The following is a 20,769-nucleotide window of genomic DNA, read 5'->3' as shown; positions in this document are numbered from 1 at the left end:
TTCTACCTCCTGTTCCACTCTTACTGACTCTAGAACCCAGTGTGGGAGCTGGTTCCACAGGAGAGGAGCCTGCAGCTGAAGGTTCTACTTCCTGTTCTACTCTTACTGACTCTAGAACCCAGTGTGGGAGCTGGTTCCACAGGAGAGGAGCCTGCAGCTGAAGGTTCTACCTCCTGTTCTACTCTTACAGACTCTAGAACCCAGTGTGGGAGCTGGTTCCACAGGAGAGGAGCCTGGTAGCTGAAGGTTCTACCTCCTGTTCTACTCTTACAGACTCTAGAACCCAGAGTGGCAGCTGGTTCCACAGGAGAGGAGCCTGGTATCTGAAGGTTCTACCTCCTGTTCTACTCTTACTGACTCTAGAACCCAGTGTGGGAGCTGGTTCCACAGGAGAGGAGCCTGCAGCTGAAGGTTCTACCTCCTGTTCTACTCTTACTGACTCTAGAACCCAGAGTGGGAGCTGGTTCCACAGGAGAGGAGCCTGGTAGCTGAAGGTTCTACCTCCTGTTCTGCTCTTACAGACTCTAGAACCCAGAGTGGGAGCTGGTTCCACAGGAGAGGAGCCTGGTAGCTGAAGGTTCTACCTCCTGTTCTGCTCTTACAGACTCTAGAACCCAGTGTGGGAGCTGGTTCCACAGGAGAGGAGCCTGCAGCTGAAGGTTCTACCTCCTGTTCTACTCTTACAGACTCTAGAACCCAGAGTGGGAGCTGGTTCCACAGGAGAGGAGCCTGCAGCTGAAGGTTCTACCTCCTGTTCTGCTCTTACAGACTCTAGAACCCAGAGTGGGAGCTGGTTCCACAGGAGAGGAGCCTGGGAGCTGAAGGTTCTACTTCCTGTTCTACTCTTACAGACTCTAGAACCCAGAGTGGGAGCTGCTTCCACAGGAGAGGAGCCTGGTAGATGAAGGTTCTACCTCCTGTTCTGCTCTTACAGACTCTAGAACCCAGTGTGGAGCTGGTTCCACAGGAGAGGAGCCTGCAGCTGAAGGTTCTACCTCCTGTTCTGCTCTTACAGACTCTAGAACCCAGTGTGGGAGCTGGTTCTACAGGAGAGGAGCCTGGGAGCTGAAGGTTCTACTTCCTGTTCTACTCTTACTGACTCTAGAACCCAGTGTGGGAGCTGGTTCCACAGGAGAGGAGCCTGGGAGCTGAAGGTTCTACCTCCTGTTCTGCTCTTACAGACTCTAGAACCCAGAGTGGCAGCTGGTTCCACAGGAGAGGAGCCTGCAGCTGAAGGTTCTACCTCCTGTTCTACTCTTACTGACTCTAGAACCCAGTGTGGGAGCTGGTTCTACAGGAGAGGAGCCTGGAGCTGAAGGTTCTACCTTCTGTTCTACTCTTACTGACTCTAGAACCCAGTGTGGGAGCTGGTTCCACAGGAGAGGAGCCTGGGAGCTGAAGGTTCTACTTCCTGTTCTACTCTTACTGACTCTAGAACCCAGTGTGGGAGCTGGTTCCACAGGAGAGGAGCCTGGGAGCTGAAGGTTCTACCTCCTGTTCTACTCTTACAGACTCTAGAACCCAGAGTGGGAGCTGGTTCCACAGGAGAGGAGCCTGCAGCTGAAGGTTCTACCTCCTGTTCTGCTCTTACAGACTCTAGAACCCAGAGTGGGAGCTGGTTCCACAGGGAGGAGCCTGCAGCTGAAGGTTCTACCTCCTGTTCTGCTCTTACAGACTCTAGAACCCAGTGTGGGAGCTGGTTCTACAGGAGAGGAGCCTGGGAGCTGAAGGTTCTACTTCCTGTTCTACTCTTACTGACTCTAGAACCCAGTGTGGGAGCTGGTTCCACAGGAGAGGAGCCTGGGAGCTGAAGGTTCTACCTCCTGTTCTGCTCTTACAGACTCTAGAACCCAGAGTGGCAGCTGGTTCCACAGGAGAGGAGCCTGCAGCTGAAGGTTCTACCTCCTGTTCTGCTCTTACAGACTCTAGAACCCAGAGTGGGAGCTGGTTCCACAGGAGAGGAGCCTGCAGCTGAAGGTTCTACCTCCTGTTCTGCTCTTACAGACTCTAGAACCCAGAGTGGGAGCTGGTTCCACAGGAGAGGAGCCTGCAGCTGAAGGTTCTACCTCCTGTTCTACTCTTACTGACTCTAGAACCCAGTGTGGGAGCTGGTTCCACAGGAGAGGAGCCTGGTAGCTGAAGGTTCTACCTCCTGTTCTGCTCTTACAGACTCTAGAACCCAGAGTGGGAGCTGGTTCCACAGGAGAGGAGCCTGCAGCTGAAGGTTCTACCTCCTGTTCTACTCTTACAGACTCTAGAACCCAGAGTGGGAGCTGGTTCCACAGGAGAGGAGCCTGCAGCTGAAGGTTCTACCTCCTGTTCTACTCTTACAGACTCTAGAACCCAGAGTGGGAGCTGGTTCCACAGGAGAGGAGCCTGCAGCTGAAGGTTCTACCTCCTGTTCTGCTCTTACAGACTCTAGAACCCAGAGTGGGAGCTGGTTCCACAGGAGAGGAGCCTGCAGCTGAAGGTTCTACCTCCTGTTCTACTCTTACTGACTCTAGAACCCAGAGTGGGAGCTGGTTCCACAGGAGAGGAGCCTGCAGCTGAAGGTTCTACCTCCTGTTCTGCTCTTACAGACTCTAGAACCCAGAGTGGGAGCTGGTTCCACAGGAGAGGAGCCTGGGAGCTGAAGGTTCTACCTCCTGTTCTACTCTTACTGACTCTAGAACCCAGTGTGGGAGCTGGTTCCACAGGAGAGGAGCCTGCAGCTGAAGGTTCTACCTTCTGTTCTACTCTTACTGACTCTAGAACCCAGAGTGGGAGCTGGTTCCACAGGAGAGGAGCCTGCAGCTGAAGGTTCTACCTCCTGTTCTACTCTTACTGACTCTAGAACCACAAGAGAACCTGTGTTTTGAGAGTGAAGTGATCTATGTGTATAATATGGTGTCATGAGCTCTTTGATATATGAAGGGGTTTGATTGTAGATGACATAGTTAGATTACATAGTTAGATTACTTTGTTAGATTACATAGTTAGATTACATAGTTAGATGACATAGTTAGATTACTTTGTTAGATGACATAGTTAGATGACATAGTTAGATGACATAGTTAGATGACATAGTTAGATTACATAGTTAGATGACATAGTTAGATTACATAGTTAGATTACATAGTTAGATTACATAGTTAGATTACTTTGTTAGATTACATAGTTAGATGACATAGTTAGATTACTTTGTTAGATGACATAGTTAGATGACATAGTTAGATGACATAGTTAGATGACATAGTTAGATTACATAGTTAGATTACATAGTTAGATGACATAGTTAGATGACATAGTTAGATTACATAGTTAGATGACATAGTTAGATTACTTTGTTAGATGACATAGTTAGATGACATAGTTAGATTACATAGTTAGATGACATAGTTAGATTACTTTGTTAGATGACATAGTTAGATTACTTTGTTAGATGACATAGTTAGATGACATAGTTAGATTACATAGTTAGATGACATAGTTAGATTACTTTGTTAGATGACATAGTTAGATTACTTTGTTAGATTACATAGTTAGATGACATAGTTAGATTACTTTGTTAGATGACATAGTTAGATGACATAGTTAGATGACATAGTTAGATGACATAGTTAGATTACATAGTTAGATGACATAGTTAGATTACATAGTTAGATTACATAGTTAGATTACATAGTTAGATTACTTTGTTAGATGACATAGTTAGATTACATAGTTAGATTACTTAGTTAGATGACATAGTTAGATTACATAGTTAGATTACTTAGTTAGATGACATAGTTAGATTACTTTGTTAGATTACTTTGTTAGATTACATAGTTAGATTACTTTGTTAGATTACATAGTTAGATTACATAGTTAGATTACTTAGTTAGATGACATAGTTAGATGACATAGTTAGATTACTTTGTTAGATTACATAGTTAGATGACATAGTTAGATTACTTTGTTAGATGACATAGTTAGATTACTCTGTTAGATTACTTTGTTAGATGACATAGTTAGATGACATAGTTAGATTACATAGTTAGATTACATAGTTAGATTACATAGTTAGATTACTTTGTTAGATTACATAGTTAGATTACATAGTTAGATTACTTAGTTAGATGACATAGTTAGATTACTTTGTTAGATTACTTTGTTAGATTACATAGTTAGATTACATAGTTAGATTACTTTGTTAGATTACATAGTTAGATTACTTTGTTAGATTACTTTGTTAGATTACTTTGTTGGATTACTTTTTTAGATGACATAGTTAGATTACTTTGTTAGATGACATAGTTAGATGACATAGTTAGATTACTTTGTTAGATGACATAGTTAGATGACATAGTTAGATTACTTTGTTAGATTACTTTGTTAGATTACTTTGTTAGATGACATAGTTAGATTACATAGTTAGATTACTCTGTTAGATGACATAGTTAGATTACATAGTTAGATTACTTTGTTAGATTACTTTGTTAGATGACATAGTTAGATTACATAGTTAGATTAGTCAGTTAGATTACATAGTTAGATTACTTTGTTAGATGACATAGTTAGATTACATAGTTAGATTACTTTGTTAGATGACATAGTTAGATTACTTTGTTAGATTACATAGTTAGATTACATAGTTAGATTACTTTGTTAGATTACATAGTTAGATTACTTTGTTAGATGACATAGTTAGATTACATAGTTAGATGACATAGTTAGATGACATAGTTAGATTACTTTGTTAGATGACATAGTTAGATTACATAGTTAGATTACATAGTTAGATTACTTAGTTAGATGACATAGTTAGATTACTTTGTTAGATTACTTAGTTAGATGACATAGTTAGATTACTTTGTTAGATTACTTTGTTAGATTACTTTGTTAGATTACATAGTTAGATTACATAGTTAGATGACATAGTTAGATTACATAGTTAGATGACATAGTTAGATTACATAGTTAGATTACATAGTTAGATTACATAGTTAGATTACTTTGTTAGATTACATAGTTAGATTACATAGTTAGATTACTTAGTTAGATGACATAGTTAGATTACTTTGTTAGATTACTTTGTTAGATTACATAGTTAGATTACATAGTTAGATTACTTTGTTAGATTACATAGTTAGATTACTTTGTTAGATTACTTTGTTAGATTACTTTGTGGATTACTTTTTTAGATGACATAGTTAGATTACTTTGTTAGATTACATAGTTAGATGACATAGTTAGATTACATAGTTAGATTACTTTGTTAGATTACATAGTTAGATTACTTTGTTAGATTACTTTGTTAGATTACTTTGTTAGATTACATAGTTAGATTACATAGTTAGATTACTTTGTTAGATTACATAGTTAGATTACTTTGTTAGATTACTTTGTTAGATTACTTTGTTGGATTACTTTTTTAGATGACATAGTTAGATTACTTTGTTAGATTACATAGTTAGATGACATAGTTAGATTACTTTGTTAGATTACATAGTTAGATTACATAGTTAGATTACTTTGTTAGATGACATAGTTAGATGACATAGTTAGATTACTTTGTTAGATGACATAGTTAGATGACATAGTTAGATTACTTTGTTAGATTACTTTGTTAGATTACTTTGTTAGATGACATAGTTAGATTACATAGTTAGATTACTCTGTTAGATGACATAGTTAGATTACATAGTTAGATTACTTTGTTAGATTACTTTGTTAGATGACATAGTTAGATTACATAGTTAGATTAGTCAGTTAGATTACTTTGTTAGATTACTTTGTTAGATTACATAGTTAGATTACTTTGTTAGATTACATAGTTAGATTACATAGTTAGATTACATAGTTAGATTACATAGTTAGATTACTTTGTTAGATTACTTTGTTAGATTACTTTGTTAGATGACATAGTTAGATTACATAGTTAGATTACTCTGTTAGATGACATAGTTAGATTACATAGTTAGATTACTTTGTTAGATTACATAGTTAGATTACTTTGTTAGATTACTTTGTTAGATTACTTTGTTAGATTACATAGTTAGATTACTTTGTTAGATTACATAGTTAGATTACTTTGTTAGATGACATAGTTAGATGACATAGTTAGATTACATAGTTAGATTACTTTGTTAGATTACTTTGTTAGATTACTTTGTTAGATGACATAGTTAGATTACATAGTTAGATTACTCTGTTAGATGACATAGTTAGATTACATAGTTAGATTACTTTGTTAGATTACATAGTTAGATTACTTTGTTAGATTACTTTGTTAGATTACTTTGTTAGATTACTTTGTTAGATTACTCTGTTAGATGACATAGTTAGATTACATAGTTAGATTACTCTGTTAGATGACATAGTTAGATTACTCTGTTAGATGACATAGTTAGATTACTTTGTTAGATTACTTTGTTAGATTACTTTGTTAGATTACTTTGTTAGATGACATAGTTAGATTACATAGTTAGATTACTCTGTTAGATGACATAGTTAGATTACATAGTTAGATTACTTTGTTAGATTACATAGTTAGATTACTTTGTTAGATTACTTTGTTAGATTACTTTGTTAGATGACATAGTTAGATTACATAGTTAGATTACTCTGTTAGATGACATAGTTAGATTACATAGTTAGATTACTTTGTTAGATTACATAGTTAGATTACTTTGTTAGATTACATAGTTAGATTACTTTGTTAGATGACATAGTTAGATTACATAGTTAGATTACTTTGTTAGATTACTCTGTTAGATTACATAGTTAGATTACTCTGTTAGATTACTTTGTTAGATTACATAGTTAGATTACTTTGTTAGATTACTTTGTTAGATTACTTTGTTAGATTACTTTGTTAGATTACTCTGTTAGATGACATAGTTAGATTACATAGTTAGATTACATAGTTAGATTACTTTGTTAGATTACATAGTTAGATTACTTTGTTAGATTACTTTGTTAGATTACTTTGTTAGATTACTTTGTTAGATGACATAGTTAGATTACATAGTTAGATTACTTTGTTAGATTACTTTGTTAGATTACTTTGTTAGATGACATAGTTAGATTACATAGTTAGATTACTTTGTTAGATTACATAGTTAGATTACTTTGTTAGATTACTTTGTTAGATTACTTTGTTAGATTACTTTGTTAGATTACTCTGTTAGATGACATAGTTAGATTACATAGTTAGATTACATAGTTAGATTACTTTGTTAGATTACTTTGTTAGATTACTTTGTTAGATTACTTTGTTAGATTACTTTGTTAGATGACATAGTTAGATTACATAGTTAGATTACTCTGTTAGATGACATAGTTAGATTACTCTGTTAGATGACATAGTTAGATTACATAGTTAGATTACTTTGTTAGATTACATAGTTAGATTACTTTGTTAGATTACATAGTTAGATTACTTTGTTAGATGACATAGTTAGATTACTCTGTTAGATTACATAGTTAGATTACTCTGTTAGATGACATAGTTAGATGACATAGTTAGATTACATAGTTAGATTACTCTGTTAGATTACTTTGTTAGATGACATAGTTAGATTACTCTGTTAGATTACATAGTTAGATTACTTAGTTAGATGACATAGTTAGATTACTCTGTTAGATTACTCTGTTAGATTACTTAGTTAGATGACATAGTTAGATTACATAGTTAGATTACATAGTTAGATGACATAGTTAGATTACATAGTTAGATTACATAGTTAGATTACATAGTTAGATGACATAGTTAGATTACATAGTTAGATTACATAGTTAGATTACATAGTTAGATTACTTTGTTAGATTACTTTGTTAGATGACATAGTTAGATTACATAGTTAGATGACATAGTTAGATTACATAGTTAGATTACTTTGTTAGATTACTTTGTTAGATGACATAGTTAGATTACTCTGTTAGATTACATAGTTAGATTACTCTGTTAGATTACATAGTTAGATTACTTAGTTAGATGACATAGTTAGATTACTCTGTTAGATTACTCTGTTAGATTACTTAGTTAGATGACATAGTTAGATTACATAGTTAGATTACATAGTTAGATTACATAGTTAGATGACATAGTTAGATTACTCTGTTAGATTACATGTTAGATTACTTTGTTAGATTACATATTGTTTTACAGCCTCCTGACCTTTAATATCTCAGCAGTGAAAAGTTAAACCCTTCAGTCAATCTGCTGCTTCTCGATTAAAGTGACTCTAAAGCTTATTCAACACAAACTTAATCAAATCAAAGCTAAACTTTTGACATCATTTTATATCAGCCGCAGGTCAAAGGTCGACACACACACACACACACACACACACACACACACACACACACACACACACACACACACACACACACACACACACACACACACAGATTCTGGTTCAAAAAAGACAAACAGACACCTTGTGGACCTTCAGTATCAGGAAGTGACTCCACTCACCAAAATAAAATCATTAAATACTAAACGTCAGATTTTTTTCTCGTGTTATTTTCAGACTCTGACGCTCAGAGCTTCATTTCCTGAGAATCTGTTAATTTTATTGTTTTTCACTCACATTACATGATTACTGCAACGACTCAAATCACTTAATGCACCATTATTGAGGCCAGGCGCTCACTGCGCTCCTTTAGCCAAATGACTGTTGATATTTGCTTTTAATTTAGCAATCCACTACAAGACTCATTAACATGCTGCTAGATTAACTGCTTCAAGCTGCGGTTATCCTGCTCTTAATGCCCAGATAATCCCTGCTAACTTGGATTGGAGGCTACAATGAGATAAGCAGCGAATATGAAGAGATGAAGGAGAAACTGTCTGATCTGAGCTCAGTACTCCATGATTGTTTTTCTCTTTCTGCTGCAATTTGCTTAATTTGTGTGTTAGTGACAGGGAGTGTGACCACCCCCCCCCCCACACACACCCCCCCCCCCCACCCCCCCCCCCCCCCCCCCCCCCCCCCACCCCCCCCCCCACCCCCCCCCCCCCCCCCCCCACACACACACACACACACACACACACACACACACACAGATCGATGGGTCATTGATCACTTTTGTTCAATCACATTCGAGGAAACACTCAGTTGTGTAAATCCGACTTCGTTTCGTTTCTTCTCTTGCGTGTAAACAAGAAGTGTTTCTCTAACGAGGAACAAGTTTAATCTCAAACATCAGCTCCTCAGCTAAGGCTATGCTAATGTAACCTTAATCTTTAATTCACTGTGTTTCAGCTTCTGTTCAGTTTTTAATTTTTATTAACAATAATCAAATTTAAATCCCCCAAAATAAAGAGTCAAATTTCTGTGTCACTTGATGAGTTACGCTCACATTAATGCTGCCATCAAATGTTTCCATCATTTTCGTAAATAAACATCAAAGACTGGAAATGCAGATTGTTTTCAGTAAATGTCATGAAGTTCATGTTTAATTATAACTTCAGTCGCTTGTCTTCATCTTTATTGTACTTCCTGCTCTCTGTTTCCCGCCCTTAACCACGAGGTGGATGCAACTTCTCACATCATAACCTCGAGGACACGAGGTTAAAGGCTCCGCCTTCTGTCGTAGAAGCCGTTTTTCTCTCAGTGTGGTCTTTATAAACAATCGACTGAAAATAAAAATAAAAACCTCTGATCGTAACAGCGAGAACTTTTACGTCTCCTCGTAAATTTCTTATACACTTTCTCCTTTTGGTCCTGGAACCCGCTACGAGACTACACTGTGAACCACATTGTTTTAAGAATGAAGGAACTACAAATCCCATAATCCATTGTGAATGATCCTTTCCAATGACTTCCTGCTTCTTTTTTAATCAAACTTTGTTTTTAATATAGTGTTGTGATATATTGTAGTTTGTGTCTTGGATGTTTGTATATAGTGTTTCATATTGTGTGTTGTGTGCTAACACTGAACCATCTGATCGTAGCCAACATGATTTTCATTGTTGTGATAAACATTTCCGTAGTAACAGCGAGCTCCACCAATCAGAGACGCCAGTACAGCACCTGAGGATTGTGGGTAGTGAGGTACTTGTACTTTGTATTGTGAATAAAACCCAGTTGATATCGTACAGACTTGTGAGTCTCAATGGACGGTAAAAACATTTTGGCTGATAATTAAAATTTTTACAGATCTCTGCTGCTGCATGCTGGGAAAACAAGAAGAGTAGGAAAGTGCAGATAAACCTTCGTCTGAGGATGATCTGATTTTCTCCAAACTGAGGCATCAGCAACACACACACACACACACACACACACACACACACACACACACACACATAGAGACACACACACACACACACACACTCTCTGTCTGTGAGCTCTCACTCGTCAGAGGATTTCAGTAATGAGCTGCACCTTCAGATTAACAGATTAACGCACACACATACACACACTAACCCTGCTGAGTGATGAAGACGATGAAGATGAAATCTCACTGGCTCTCACTTGGTTTTTGAACTTTGAGCAGAAACTTCTAATTCATTAATAACATTTTTTTCTTCAGTTTGTAATGAAATCAACTTTATTTGTTCAGTTTCACAGTAACAACAGGTCAAACATGATGAGTCATGTGTCTTTAAAGTTTTCCTCCTTCTCTCCGTCACCAGCTCCTCTTTACAAATCCACTCGGCAGCAGTGCCCTGTGAGTGGGCGGCGGCAGCTGAAGGTCAGGATCAGGGTCAGAGAGAGGGAAAGGGGGGGCTTCAGGGTCGGGGTAAAGGTCGAAGGTTTCGGGAAAGTGTCGTCATCTGTCACAAGAAACTGTGAATGTGACGAGAAAGTTAAACGCACAGTTCCTGAAGGTCCACCTTGCAGGACTCATTAAATTAAATTAAGAAAACAAAGTCGTTCTCTGACGTCTAATCGTCAATAAGGTCAAGCTGTTAAATTAGCATATTGCATGTAGCTTACGGAGTGAAGCGGCACGCGCTGGCATCATGTGTCGATGGCGGCATCACGCCTGATGGCCCGGTGGCGGCAGGTTGAGGAAACGGACCAGACACCGTCTCTGTACAGTATTACATTTTTTAATCATTAGCCATTAGTGCTAATGGCAGCAGACAGACTGTAGCTTTCTCTGCTTGTTTGTCTGGCGTGCACAGCCTCGTGCACTTTCAGATTACTGGATGTAAATGAGTTGGGGGTGTGAGGGGGGGTGTAAGAGTATATGGTCCAGACTTCCAGACACAGACTCTAATTTAAAAAGTTTAATCCACCAGTTGTTTACATCAGTGAATTAGGTTAATCTATCTACGACATTTGCATAAATGTGCATTTATGAATAATTAGTGGGCCAAGGGGTGGGGTGGGGTTGGGGGTGGGGGGGTGGGAGGGGCGCGGACGCGTGGCCAGACTATTGTTGCCGTTGATGGCGGTAAACAATAGAGCAGAGAAAACAATGAACAACAAAAACCCCGGGGAGCTGCGAGCGTCTGCCGCCTGAATTACTGCTATCGCTTACATGCGCTCGACCCGCTGCAGCTCGTTTATTCACCTCGTTACTGCTGCTGCTTTAATTGGTGTCATTAACCCAGACTGACCTCACACAGCAGAAACTGATTCACACTGAGTCCATGACCACGACGCTTTAACTCAGACTGAAGACTCTACTTATAAAAACATCTTTATGTTTTATTACATTAAATCAACAGGAAGTGATGTCACACTGCTGCTGCTGACATCCTCACAGAATGAAATACTTAAATAGAAATAAATATAAGTATGAAACGTCTTGTATCATACATAAATAAATATATATATACATAAATATATACTCCACGTGTTTATAAAATAGTTTCTAGAAAAACTTTATTCTTCATTCAAAGTTCACTGACGGGATTTTTCTGCTCATTTCCTTTGTTTCCTGAAGAAGTCGAGAGACGAAAGTAAAAGTTTCCAGGAGCGAACTTTCACATCTCACAATAAAATAAATTGAATCAAATTGAATAAAGATGTATACTACTGATGGTGGGCATGGCTGAGGCCTGATGCTTGATGCTTGGTGCTGGTGCGGTCGTCCTGACAACAATACTCACAGTTTGTGAGTGAATGAAGTGTTTTGAGCGGCTCGTCAACCCTTCATCACCTCCTCCCTCCCTCACTCTCTGGACCCTCTTCAGTTTGCCTACAGGCCAGATAGGTCGACTGCAGATGCCATCTCCCTCACCCGTCACACTGCCCTCTCCCACCTGGACCTGAGGGACATATATGTTCATTGACTACAGTTCAGCATTCAACACCATCGTGCCTCTGAAGCTCGTCACCAAGCTCAGAGACCTTGGGCTCAACATCGCCCTCCGTGAGTGGATCCTGAACTTCCTGACGGGCAGACCACAGGCGGTGCGGATAGGCAGCACCACATCCTCCACCCTGACTCTAACACCGTGCCCCCCAGGGCTGTGTGCTCAGTCCTCTCCTGTCCTCCCTGTTCACGCATCACTGCGTGGCCGCCCACAGCTCCAACACCATCGTTAAGTTTGCTGATGACACGACCGTCATCGGCCTGATCACCGGCGACGATGAGAAGGCCTACAGAGAGGAGGTCAGAGCCCTGACATCTTGGTGCCAGGACAACAACCTCCGGAGCTGATCGTGGACTACAGGAAGAGACAAGGAGTAGAACACGCCCCCTCTCCATCAACGGGACTACGGTGGAGCGAGTCAGCAGCTTCAGGTTCCTCGGGGTTTATATATATATAAATATATTTATTTTATTTTATTTTATTTTTTTATTTTTTTTGATATTCTATTCTATATTTATTTTATTAGATTTTTTCTTTGCTTGTGTAATATTCTGAGCATTGCAATAAGAGAGCCTGTGACCCAAGCATTTCATTGCCAGCGACTGCTTAATGTAATTGTTGTGCATATGACAATAAACTCTTGAATCTTGAATCTTGTTGTTGAGGACACAGCGGGTTTCATGCTAACATACCATGCTAGGTGTTGATGCTAACATACCATGCTAGGTGTTGATGCTAACATACCATGCTAGGTGTTGATGCTAACATACCATGCTAGGTGTTGATGCTAACATACCATGCTAGGTGTTGATGCTAAAGAGAAGAGAACAGGAAATAAGATCCCCAACACGAAGAACACACATCAGCTGACTCCACCTCTTTCACATTAACGTGATCTGATTGGCTGTTGACTCTGCTACCGTATGAAAAGTTGCACACAACGTGAGCAACGGACCCACAATGCAGTTTGGTGACCAGTGATGTCATTCAAAGTGAGCGAGCAGCGTTTTTCTGAAACAATCAGATAATTAAATAGTAATTAAAGGTGAAGAAGAATTAGAAACAACACGTATGAAACAGATCAGACTGAAAACAGCAGTTTATCCTCCAACAGTCAAACTGAGTTTGTCCTGATGTCAAACGTCTCTTATTTCCTGATGAATCTTTTCGGAGTTCCGCCCCCTCTTTTCACGGAGGGGCCCCTGAATGTGGGGCCCCTGAATGTGGGGCCCCTGAATGTGGGGCCCCTGAATGTGGGGCCCCTCCCCTGAACGCCCAAATAACCAAAAAAGCCATCGAGGTTTTCAGAAGAAACAGAAAAGTGAAGTGAAGTCACTCAGTGTCCGTGAACGCAGCATCCATGTGTATTCTATTCTTTACTCACCAGAGAACAACAGTCGTCATGACAACCAACACCAGACAGAACCTTTTCACTTTGTGAGAGAAAAGAAGCTGAATAATGTGAAGATGAAGATGAAGATGAAGATGAAGATGATTATGATTACTGTCCTTCATCACATCATCACGCACACTGACAGAAATAAAATGATGAAGATGATGAAGATCAACTGCTCGAGGATCAAAGGAACAAAAGACTTTAATCTGAAGATTATTCAAACGCACATAATCAATCAATCTTCATATCATGGTAATCCACACATGAACATACGTTTCTCACACACACACACACACACACACACACACACACACACACACACACACACACACACACACACACACTTTAATCCAACCTCAGCACCTTATTTTAAGCTTTAACTTGAGTCAAACCGATGTTCTGATTTTGTGAAAACCTTTATAATCTATAACAAATGAAACTGCGTCATCCTTTTTTTATGAGTCTGTGTGCGTGTCTGTGTTGTTTTTTTATATTTAGAAATTATGAATGTGCAGCCTTTTGTAACGTATAATAAACTTGAATCATTAATATATCAAACAATGACACATTATTAAAACTATAATCACATTACTCACAAAAATGATAATAAGCCCTCGTGTGTAACGTTTTTGTATGAAACGTGTTTTTATATTAAAAAAGAAAAACACTTGTTTGAACAGATTCAGTTTTTCTTTTTCTTTTACAGTAAGTCTCAGTAATGAATCAATATTGTGATGAAGATATATGTATATTGTGTACATATCTCTTTATATTTTATATTTCATCGTATTTTATATATTTTGACGACTTCCTGTCTGCTGCAGTAACAAGAAGATTTCTCCGGATCAATAAACTTTATTTCCTTTTATTTGAAATTAGAACATGTAGATAAAAATGTAATGAGGTTCGATGACGTCAGTGAAAACATCAGTGAATAAAATAGCAGATAAAATACAGTCAGTGATTATTCAACTTTAATTCAAAACTTTCATCTGAAGCTTGTTTCAGAGGATCATGTATGTTATATGTTATATGTTTTATGTCATACGTGTAGAGTGAACACACACTTTCACACTAACAAATCAGCTGTTTCACAAAATGAAGCTCATGGAAGTCAGTTTGAAATTAGGGCCAAGTTGGTGTTTAATCCCTCGGGATTGCCTGCAGGCTGGCAGGCAGCGTGTGTGTGTGTGTGTGTGTGTGTGTGTGTGTGTGTGTGTGTGTGTGTGTGTGTGTGTGTGTGTGTGTGTGTGTGTGTGTGTGTGTTTGTAAGAAGGTAAAAATGGTTTTTAAAAAGCAATGAGAGGAATCAGCTTATCACCGATAATTAAAGTCAATATAATCTGTGTTTTTACTGTTTGACTGAATTTAAATCGAATAAAGATTAAAGATTAAAAATCATTAAAATGAGCCGAAACTAATGTTTTTATAATATTATCATCACGTTACATGTTTTTATTCATGAGTTCAAGAGATACAAATCTGAGAATTCAAATAAAAACCTCCAATAAACAGATTTGTTATTATTATATTATGATTAATGACAACATTAATAAATAAAGTCCTTTATTTGTCGATCAATCACCAATATCAGACATTAGACAGCAGGTTTTATTAAAGTTTCATTTTGTTTCTTCTTTTATTTTCATCCTTCCTCATATTTATTTCTGATAATAATAATATGTTTGACTTCATATTTCTGTACACGTGATGACACCTGCCAATACAAAGACACATGAATAAATAAATGATGAGACACTTACATGTGACACAAGAGATACAAACTAATCGATGTGACTGATCTACATGTGTTAATATATACGATTAATAATACGATTCCATGTTTTCATTTTATTTGCTATTTTTGAATTTTATTTGTATTATTAATAAAAATGATTTCGTAAAGGAACAAAACGAATAAATAATAGAAATCAGATAAAATATTTTTGACAGTTCTTACTTAATTAAAAATATTCAATTTAAATGTTCTTTCTATGAATGTTATTGTATAAACAGGAGAGAAGATGTTGGATTTAAAGATGGAGCGAGCTGATTGATTATTGATTATCGGGTGATGCAGCAGCTGATGCACCCCCCCCCCCCCCCCCCCCTCACAGAATAAATCCTGATCGGATTGAAGTGAATTTGGAGGCAATTAATCCTCTAACGCCCCCCCCCCCCCATCAGATCTGTCCTCTGATTGGCTGCTGCTCTGATCCCGGGACTCTGGAACGGGATAAATGGAGCCCCCCCCCCCCGGCCTGTCCCATCCTCAGCTTCCCTCACACCTGTCACCATGACGACCCGGGACGAGGTCGGAGAAGAGAAGCCCAAAGTGAAGATGTTGTCTCCGGGCTTCGGGATCGATAAGTCCCGCCTGCACGCTCCCGGGTTCCGGTCGAAAGGCTTCGCCATCACCGACCTCCTGGGCCTGGAGTCGGACCTGCAGGCCCGGCCGCAGCCCGGAGGAGCCCCGGGCCTGTCGGCGGTGTGCTCCGGGCCCGGGGCCGAGCCGCACGGAGCCGGCGGCGGCCTCGGAGGCTTCTCGTTCCCGGGAGGATCTCTGCCGCTCGGCCTGGGCTTCCTGTGCAGCCTGGCGGCGCAGCAGCCCCCCGGGGCTCCGTGCTTCCTGCCCGGCCACCTGCCGCTGCTGCAGGCCCGGACCGAGAGCCACTACCTGCACAGCCTGGAGGCCCAGAGGGACAACTACTCCGGTACGGCTCGGCTCGGCTCGAGTCCGGAGCTTTTCTGTCATTGATTCGAACCACTTCTGATTTTAATCTTTATTTAGTCTTCGTTTAACGTTTTAATTTGTTTTATTAAACAAACGTTCATCTTTTTTATTGTCGTTGTTTTTAACGAAAGTTCGGATTGACTCAGGTTTTTAAAAGCTTTTCATATGATTTCTTATTTATTTCGTTTATCTATATAAAAACTATATATTATATATATATATATATATACACAACTATAGATTTAGTTTTATTTGAGGCTCAGTTTCCTCGGCTCCACTCGGATTCCACTGAAAACTTCAAAATAAGAAAAAAACATTTGTTTGTTTTCAGTCAGTTTTTAATTTCAAATCTATTATTATTATTATTATTAATTATTGATAATAATAATATTAGTTTGAACAATAACATTTTAAGACGCATCTGAACGAAGAACTGAGTTTTAGTTTTTCCTTTATTTGATAATTGAGCGTTAGTGGTTGCTGTGGATGTGATGAAGATGATAAACTGATGGTGTTTGTCACCGCTGCAGATGAAGAGTGTCTCTCAGACAGAAACGACCCCAAGTCTTCAGGAAACTCTCAGAAGAGGAAGAAGAGGAGACACCGGTGAGTTTCAATCAATCATCAGGAACATCTGTAATTATCACATTAGTATTGTATTTATTCATGTTGCACATCTTTTATTTAATTAATGGACAGATTTCCGTTTTCGAATATTTGTTTAATAATGTTTGTTTAAATATGTAAATGTTTCATTAATTTCATTTATTTTGATATTTTCTTAATCAATCAGAATAAATTGATTATATTATATTAGAATAAATGTTTTATTCTTTTTTAGAGTATCAACAGGAATAAGACTGAAATTAAACAAAAAAAAACAACAATTATTACAATTATAGATATAAGATAAAGATTTACCATTTTATTTGTTTATGCAGCTGCTGTGTGTTTGTGTTTTTCATGTGGATTGATCTGAATATGAAAAAAAGAATTAGATGAAATAAATCAGATGATGAAATGATATTGGTTTTATCATATGAAACTAAATGAAATCTTGATGATGAAGATGTCTTTTCTGTGCAGGACGGTGTTCACCTCCCACCAGCTGGAGGAGCTGGAGAAAGCTTTTCACGAGGCTCATTATCCAGATGTTTACGCCCGAGAGATGCTCGCCATGAAGACAGAGCTGCCTGAGGACAGGATACAGGTGAGACGCGCGGCCAGCAACTCATCAAGAATCAGCAGCTATCAGCAGCTGACTCTCAAACAGCTGCCAAAGGTCGTTCAGGAGGTTTTGTACAAACTGAAGTTTTACTTTTATCTGTTGATTCAAAAACAATAAGAATAAATATAAAAGAAGAAGAAAATTCCAACAATGCTTTGGAGGAAGTGTTTCTCAACATGAGGGTCCGGGACCTTCTGAGGGTCTTTAAATAAGGATTCAACAGGAAGCTTTCACCACATCTCACTGTCATCACCAACAAGCAACGATTCCAATCATCCACATAAAACTAATGCGTTGTTTTATTTTTAATTAATAATTAATGTGAGAATTTAAATCCAAACCGTTGAAAACACATTTATTTAAAACACTGTGAACCTGAAGAAACATTATCATTTAGTTGTTTATTACATTATATTATAACTATACCATATTATTCTCTCTCAGGTCTGGTTTCAGAACCGTCGGGCAAAGTGGCGGAAGCGTGAGAAGTGTTGGGGTCGCAGCAGCGTCATGGCGGAGTACGGCCTCTACGGGGCGATGGTGAGACATTCCATCCCGCTGCCCGAGTCCATCCTCAACTCCGCGAAGAACGGCATGATGGGATCCTGCGCCCCCTGGCTGCTCGGTGAGCCGCATGCACGTCAGTGCCACGCACACGCACCACACCACGCATCAATACACGCACACACACACACTGTACAGTTTACAGATATGTTGCATCATGTGACCCGAAGTCAGCTGAGTTCTTTATATTTATATTCATCAGTCACATGAGAAAACATCTGGATCAGATCACTTGATTTACTTCATCACTTCACAGTTTCATCAGTCAACGTCAATCTCCATGTTGATAACTTCACATGATCAATAGATTCTTTTACATGGTGATAAGTTTCATTGTGAGGGAAAGTTTATTTCTCTGATTTCACGTCTCAGCCTTAATTTACACAGTTAGAATTTATTTACAAGTGACTTATAAAGGTCATGAGGTCATCATGATGTTGAATCAGGGCCGTAACCAAGACGCTGTGGGTCCAAACATCCCCTGATCGGCCCCCAGTTTATTTAATTGTTTAATTGTAATGAAAAATGAGTGTCTATTCAGTTTTATCCTTGTTTATTTGTTCATATATTCATGATAGATAAAATGTAATTTCACTGGAAACTTCCATGGCTGTCGATGAAGTCACGTTGTAAAGACAAAACAGATGTTACATCATAATTTCACATGGTAATAAGCTGTGAGTCGATCAGACTGGACTGAATCTGTCTGTCTCCGCCTCTCTTTTCTCAGGAATGCACAAGAAATCTTTAGAAATGGCCAAAAAATGTTCCAGTCCTCCAGCGTCTGAATCCACTCGCTCAGACTCCTTCAACACGGCAGAGCGACGGGGCAGCGAGGTCCGGGAGGTGGAGCAGGGGGAGGAGCTGTTGGAGGAAGAGGAGGAGCTGGAGGAGGAAGTGGCAATCGACCTGTCCAGCTCCTCCAAACAACATCATGAGGACGGAGGGAGGAGCGTTCCCTCGCCACGGCGACAGAGCGGCGGCGAGTCGGACGAACACAGCTGAAGGTCAATCTGACGTTTCTGTTTTGGAGACACAGGGATTTGATTGGCTCGTGGAGCACAGCCAATCATTGAACAGACATGACATAATTTGTTACTATGCAAAGTTTTTAATTAAGCACGGTTACGTCAGAGTTGTTTTTTCATTTTTAAATAACTGTCAACATGTAGCATTTTAATTATTGGATTTAACTGTTAGCATGTGGCTATTTCCTAAATATTAAGTGGAAAATATGATCTAATATTTCAGTGCTAGTGTTTTAGAATGCTAATCCACTTTAGCATGCTAAAGTACTAGCTGACCTATATTTTTTTAGCTTCTAATAAAACTTTTATTGGTTATTTACAATGAAATGTTAGGCGGCTAGTACTAATTCAATAAATGGTAGTATGCTAATATATTAGCATTGGGTACAATTTTAGCATATTTACTTATATGTGGAAATGTTAGCATGCTAATAGTATGCTAAAATAGTAGTCTTTAGATAATACTTATCTTTCTAATGAAATTCAATTTGTGACTAAGAACATTTGCATACTAAACTGTTAGCATGAATATTTAACAAGCTAACATGTTTACCAGTGATATAAGTGGTATATTGTTGACAAAATGCTAATTAGTATTTAATGGAATAAGAGGGCTAACAACACTCTTGGACATTTTTGAAACCAGTGAAATTAATGTACAAAAATAAATGTATTTACAGTTTGAATGTTTTATTACGACTTTTTATCAATGGAGCAAAGGCTATTGATAACGCTTGAAAATGAGCTGCAGCCGAAAACAGTAGCTCAGTTAGCTCTGTGCTCCAGGAAACGCTAACGTCAGGTGAGAATGTCGGACTGAGAGTTTCGTGTTTTCTGTTGGACGATGTAAATGAAAAGCCTCCGTCTGTGTCTTTATCATCGTTTTGTCCTGAACGTATGTTTTATATCTGTGATTTTGAAAACGAGAATATTTAATGTTTTATTCCTGATGGTGTTTGACTGCAGCTCTGTGAATGAATGTAATGTAAATGTAATATTTAAAAAAGTTGGTCTATTATTATGTGTCTGTACAGGTTCAGCACGTGGTGAATAAAACAAAGTATTTTTGGAGATGTGGGATATTTATCTGTGTCATTTCTCATCAGCAACACAGACACTGCAGGATATTTGAATTCAGGTTTAATTCATCAGGATTAATGAAACCCCACTTATTCATCAAATTGAAAATATTAGTAACCTAGCCTTCTCATTTAAATTACACTTGTCAGGTTTTATGAAATTCGCCCCTTTGACAATTTCCATTATATGAATTTAGATCTAAAAAAATCCCTTTATTTATATGTAATCTAATATATAAGAGTGTATACAATCTGATTATTTTGAGGTTTGTTCCATCAAAATAGAAAATGAACCCTCTGGTCTGGTACATTAAAGATGTTGGAATTTGTTAGTTGATATTTTCAGCTCATAATGTTTCTACTCACTATCGTGGATGTGAATCCACCTTTAATCATGTGACGTATAATAATTAAACTGAAATACAAACCTTCATCAAGTCTCACAAAGAAAACACACACACTGTGTTTGTGATTTTTAAATGAATATATTTATTGACCTGTG

At 38.3% G+C, this 20,769-nt stretch overlaps 1 protein-coding gene across 2 annotated transcripts; it reads left to right on the top strand.

The window, feature by feature from the left end:
- Positions 1–15,930: 15,930 nt before the first annotated feature.
- vsx1 (visual system homeobox 1 homolog, chx10-like) lies at positions 15,931–19,430 on the top strand. Of its 2 annotated transcripts, none has more exons than XM_034608553.1 (5): positions 15,931–16,348; positions 16,899–16,974; positions 17,455–17,578; positions 18,041–18,221; positions 18,891–19,430. In XM_034608553.1, the coding sequence occupies exons 1-5, from the start codon at positions 15,931–15,933 to the stop codon at positions 19,163–19,165; spliced, it is 1,074 nt and encodes a 357-aa protein (XP_034464444.1). In that variant the 3' UTR covers positions 19,166–19,430. The 2 variants fall into 2 exon arrangements, with proteins under 2 accessions (XP_034464444.1, XP_034464443.1); XM_034608552.1 differs by having other exon boundaries at positions 18,041–18,236.
- Positions 19,431–20,769: the final 1,339 nt, after the last annotated feature.

This window comes from Hippoglossus hippoglossus, chromosome 15 (genome assembly GCF_009819705.1).
Source record: "Hippoglossus hippoglossus isolate fHipHip1 chromosome 15, fHipHip1.pri, whole genome shotgun sequence".
NCBI classification, from domain to species: Eukaryota; Metazoa; Chordata; class Actinopteri; order Pleuronectiformes; family Pleuronectidae; genus Hippoglossus; species Hippoglossus hippoglossus.
Note: the sequence above shows the minus strand (reverse complement) of the source record. Positions and strands in the feature narration are given on the sequence as shown.

Coding starts and splice junctions, on each gene's coding strand:
- vsx1 (XM_034608552.1), top strand. CDS start 15,931: ATGACGACCCGGGACGAGGTCGGAGAAGAGAAGCCCAAAGTGAAGATG. Junction 17,579..18,040: donor TGCCTGAGGACAGGATACAG/GTGAGACGCGCG, acceptor ATTCTCTCTCAG/GTCTGGTTTCAGAACCGTCG. Junction 18,237..18,890: donor GCTCGGTGAGCCGCATGCAC/GTCAGTGCCACG, acceptor CTCTTTTCTCAG/GAATGCACAAGAAATCTTTA.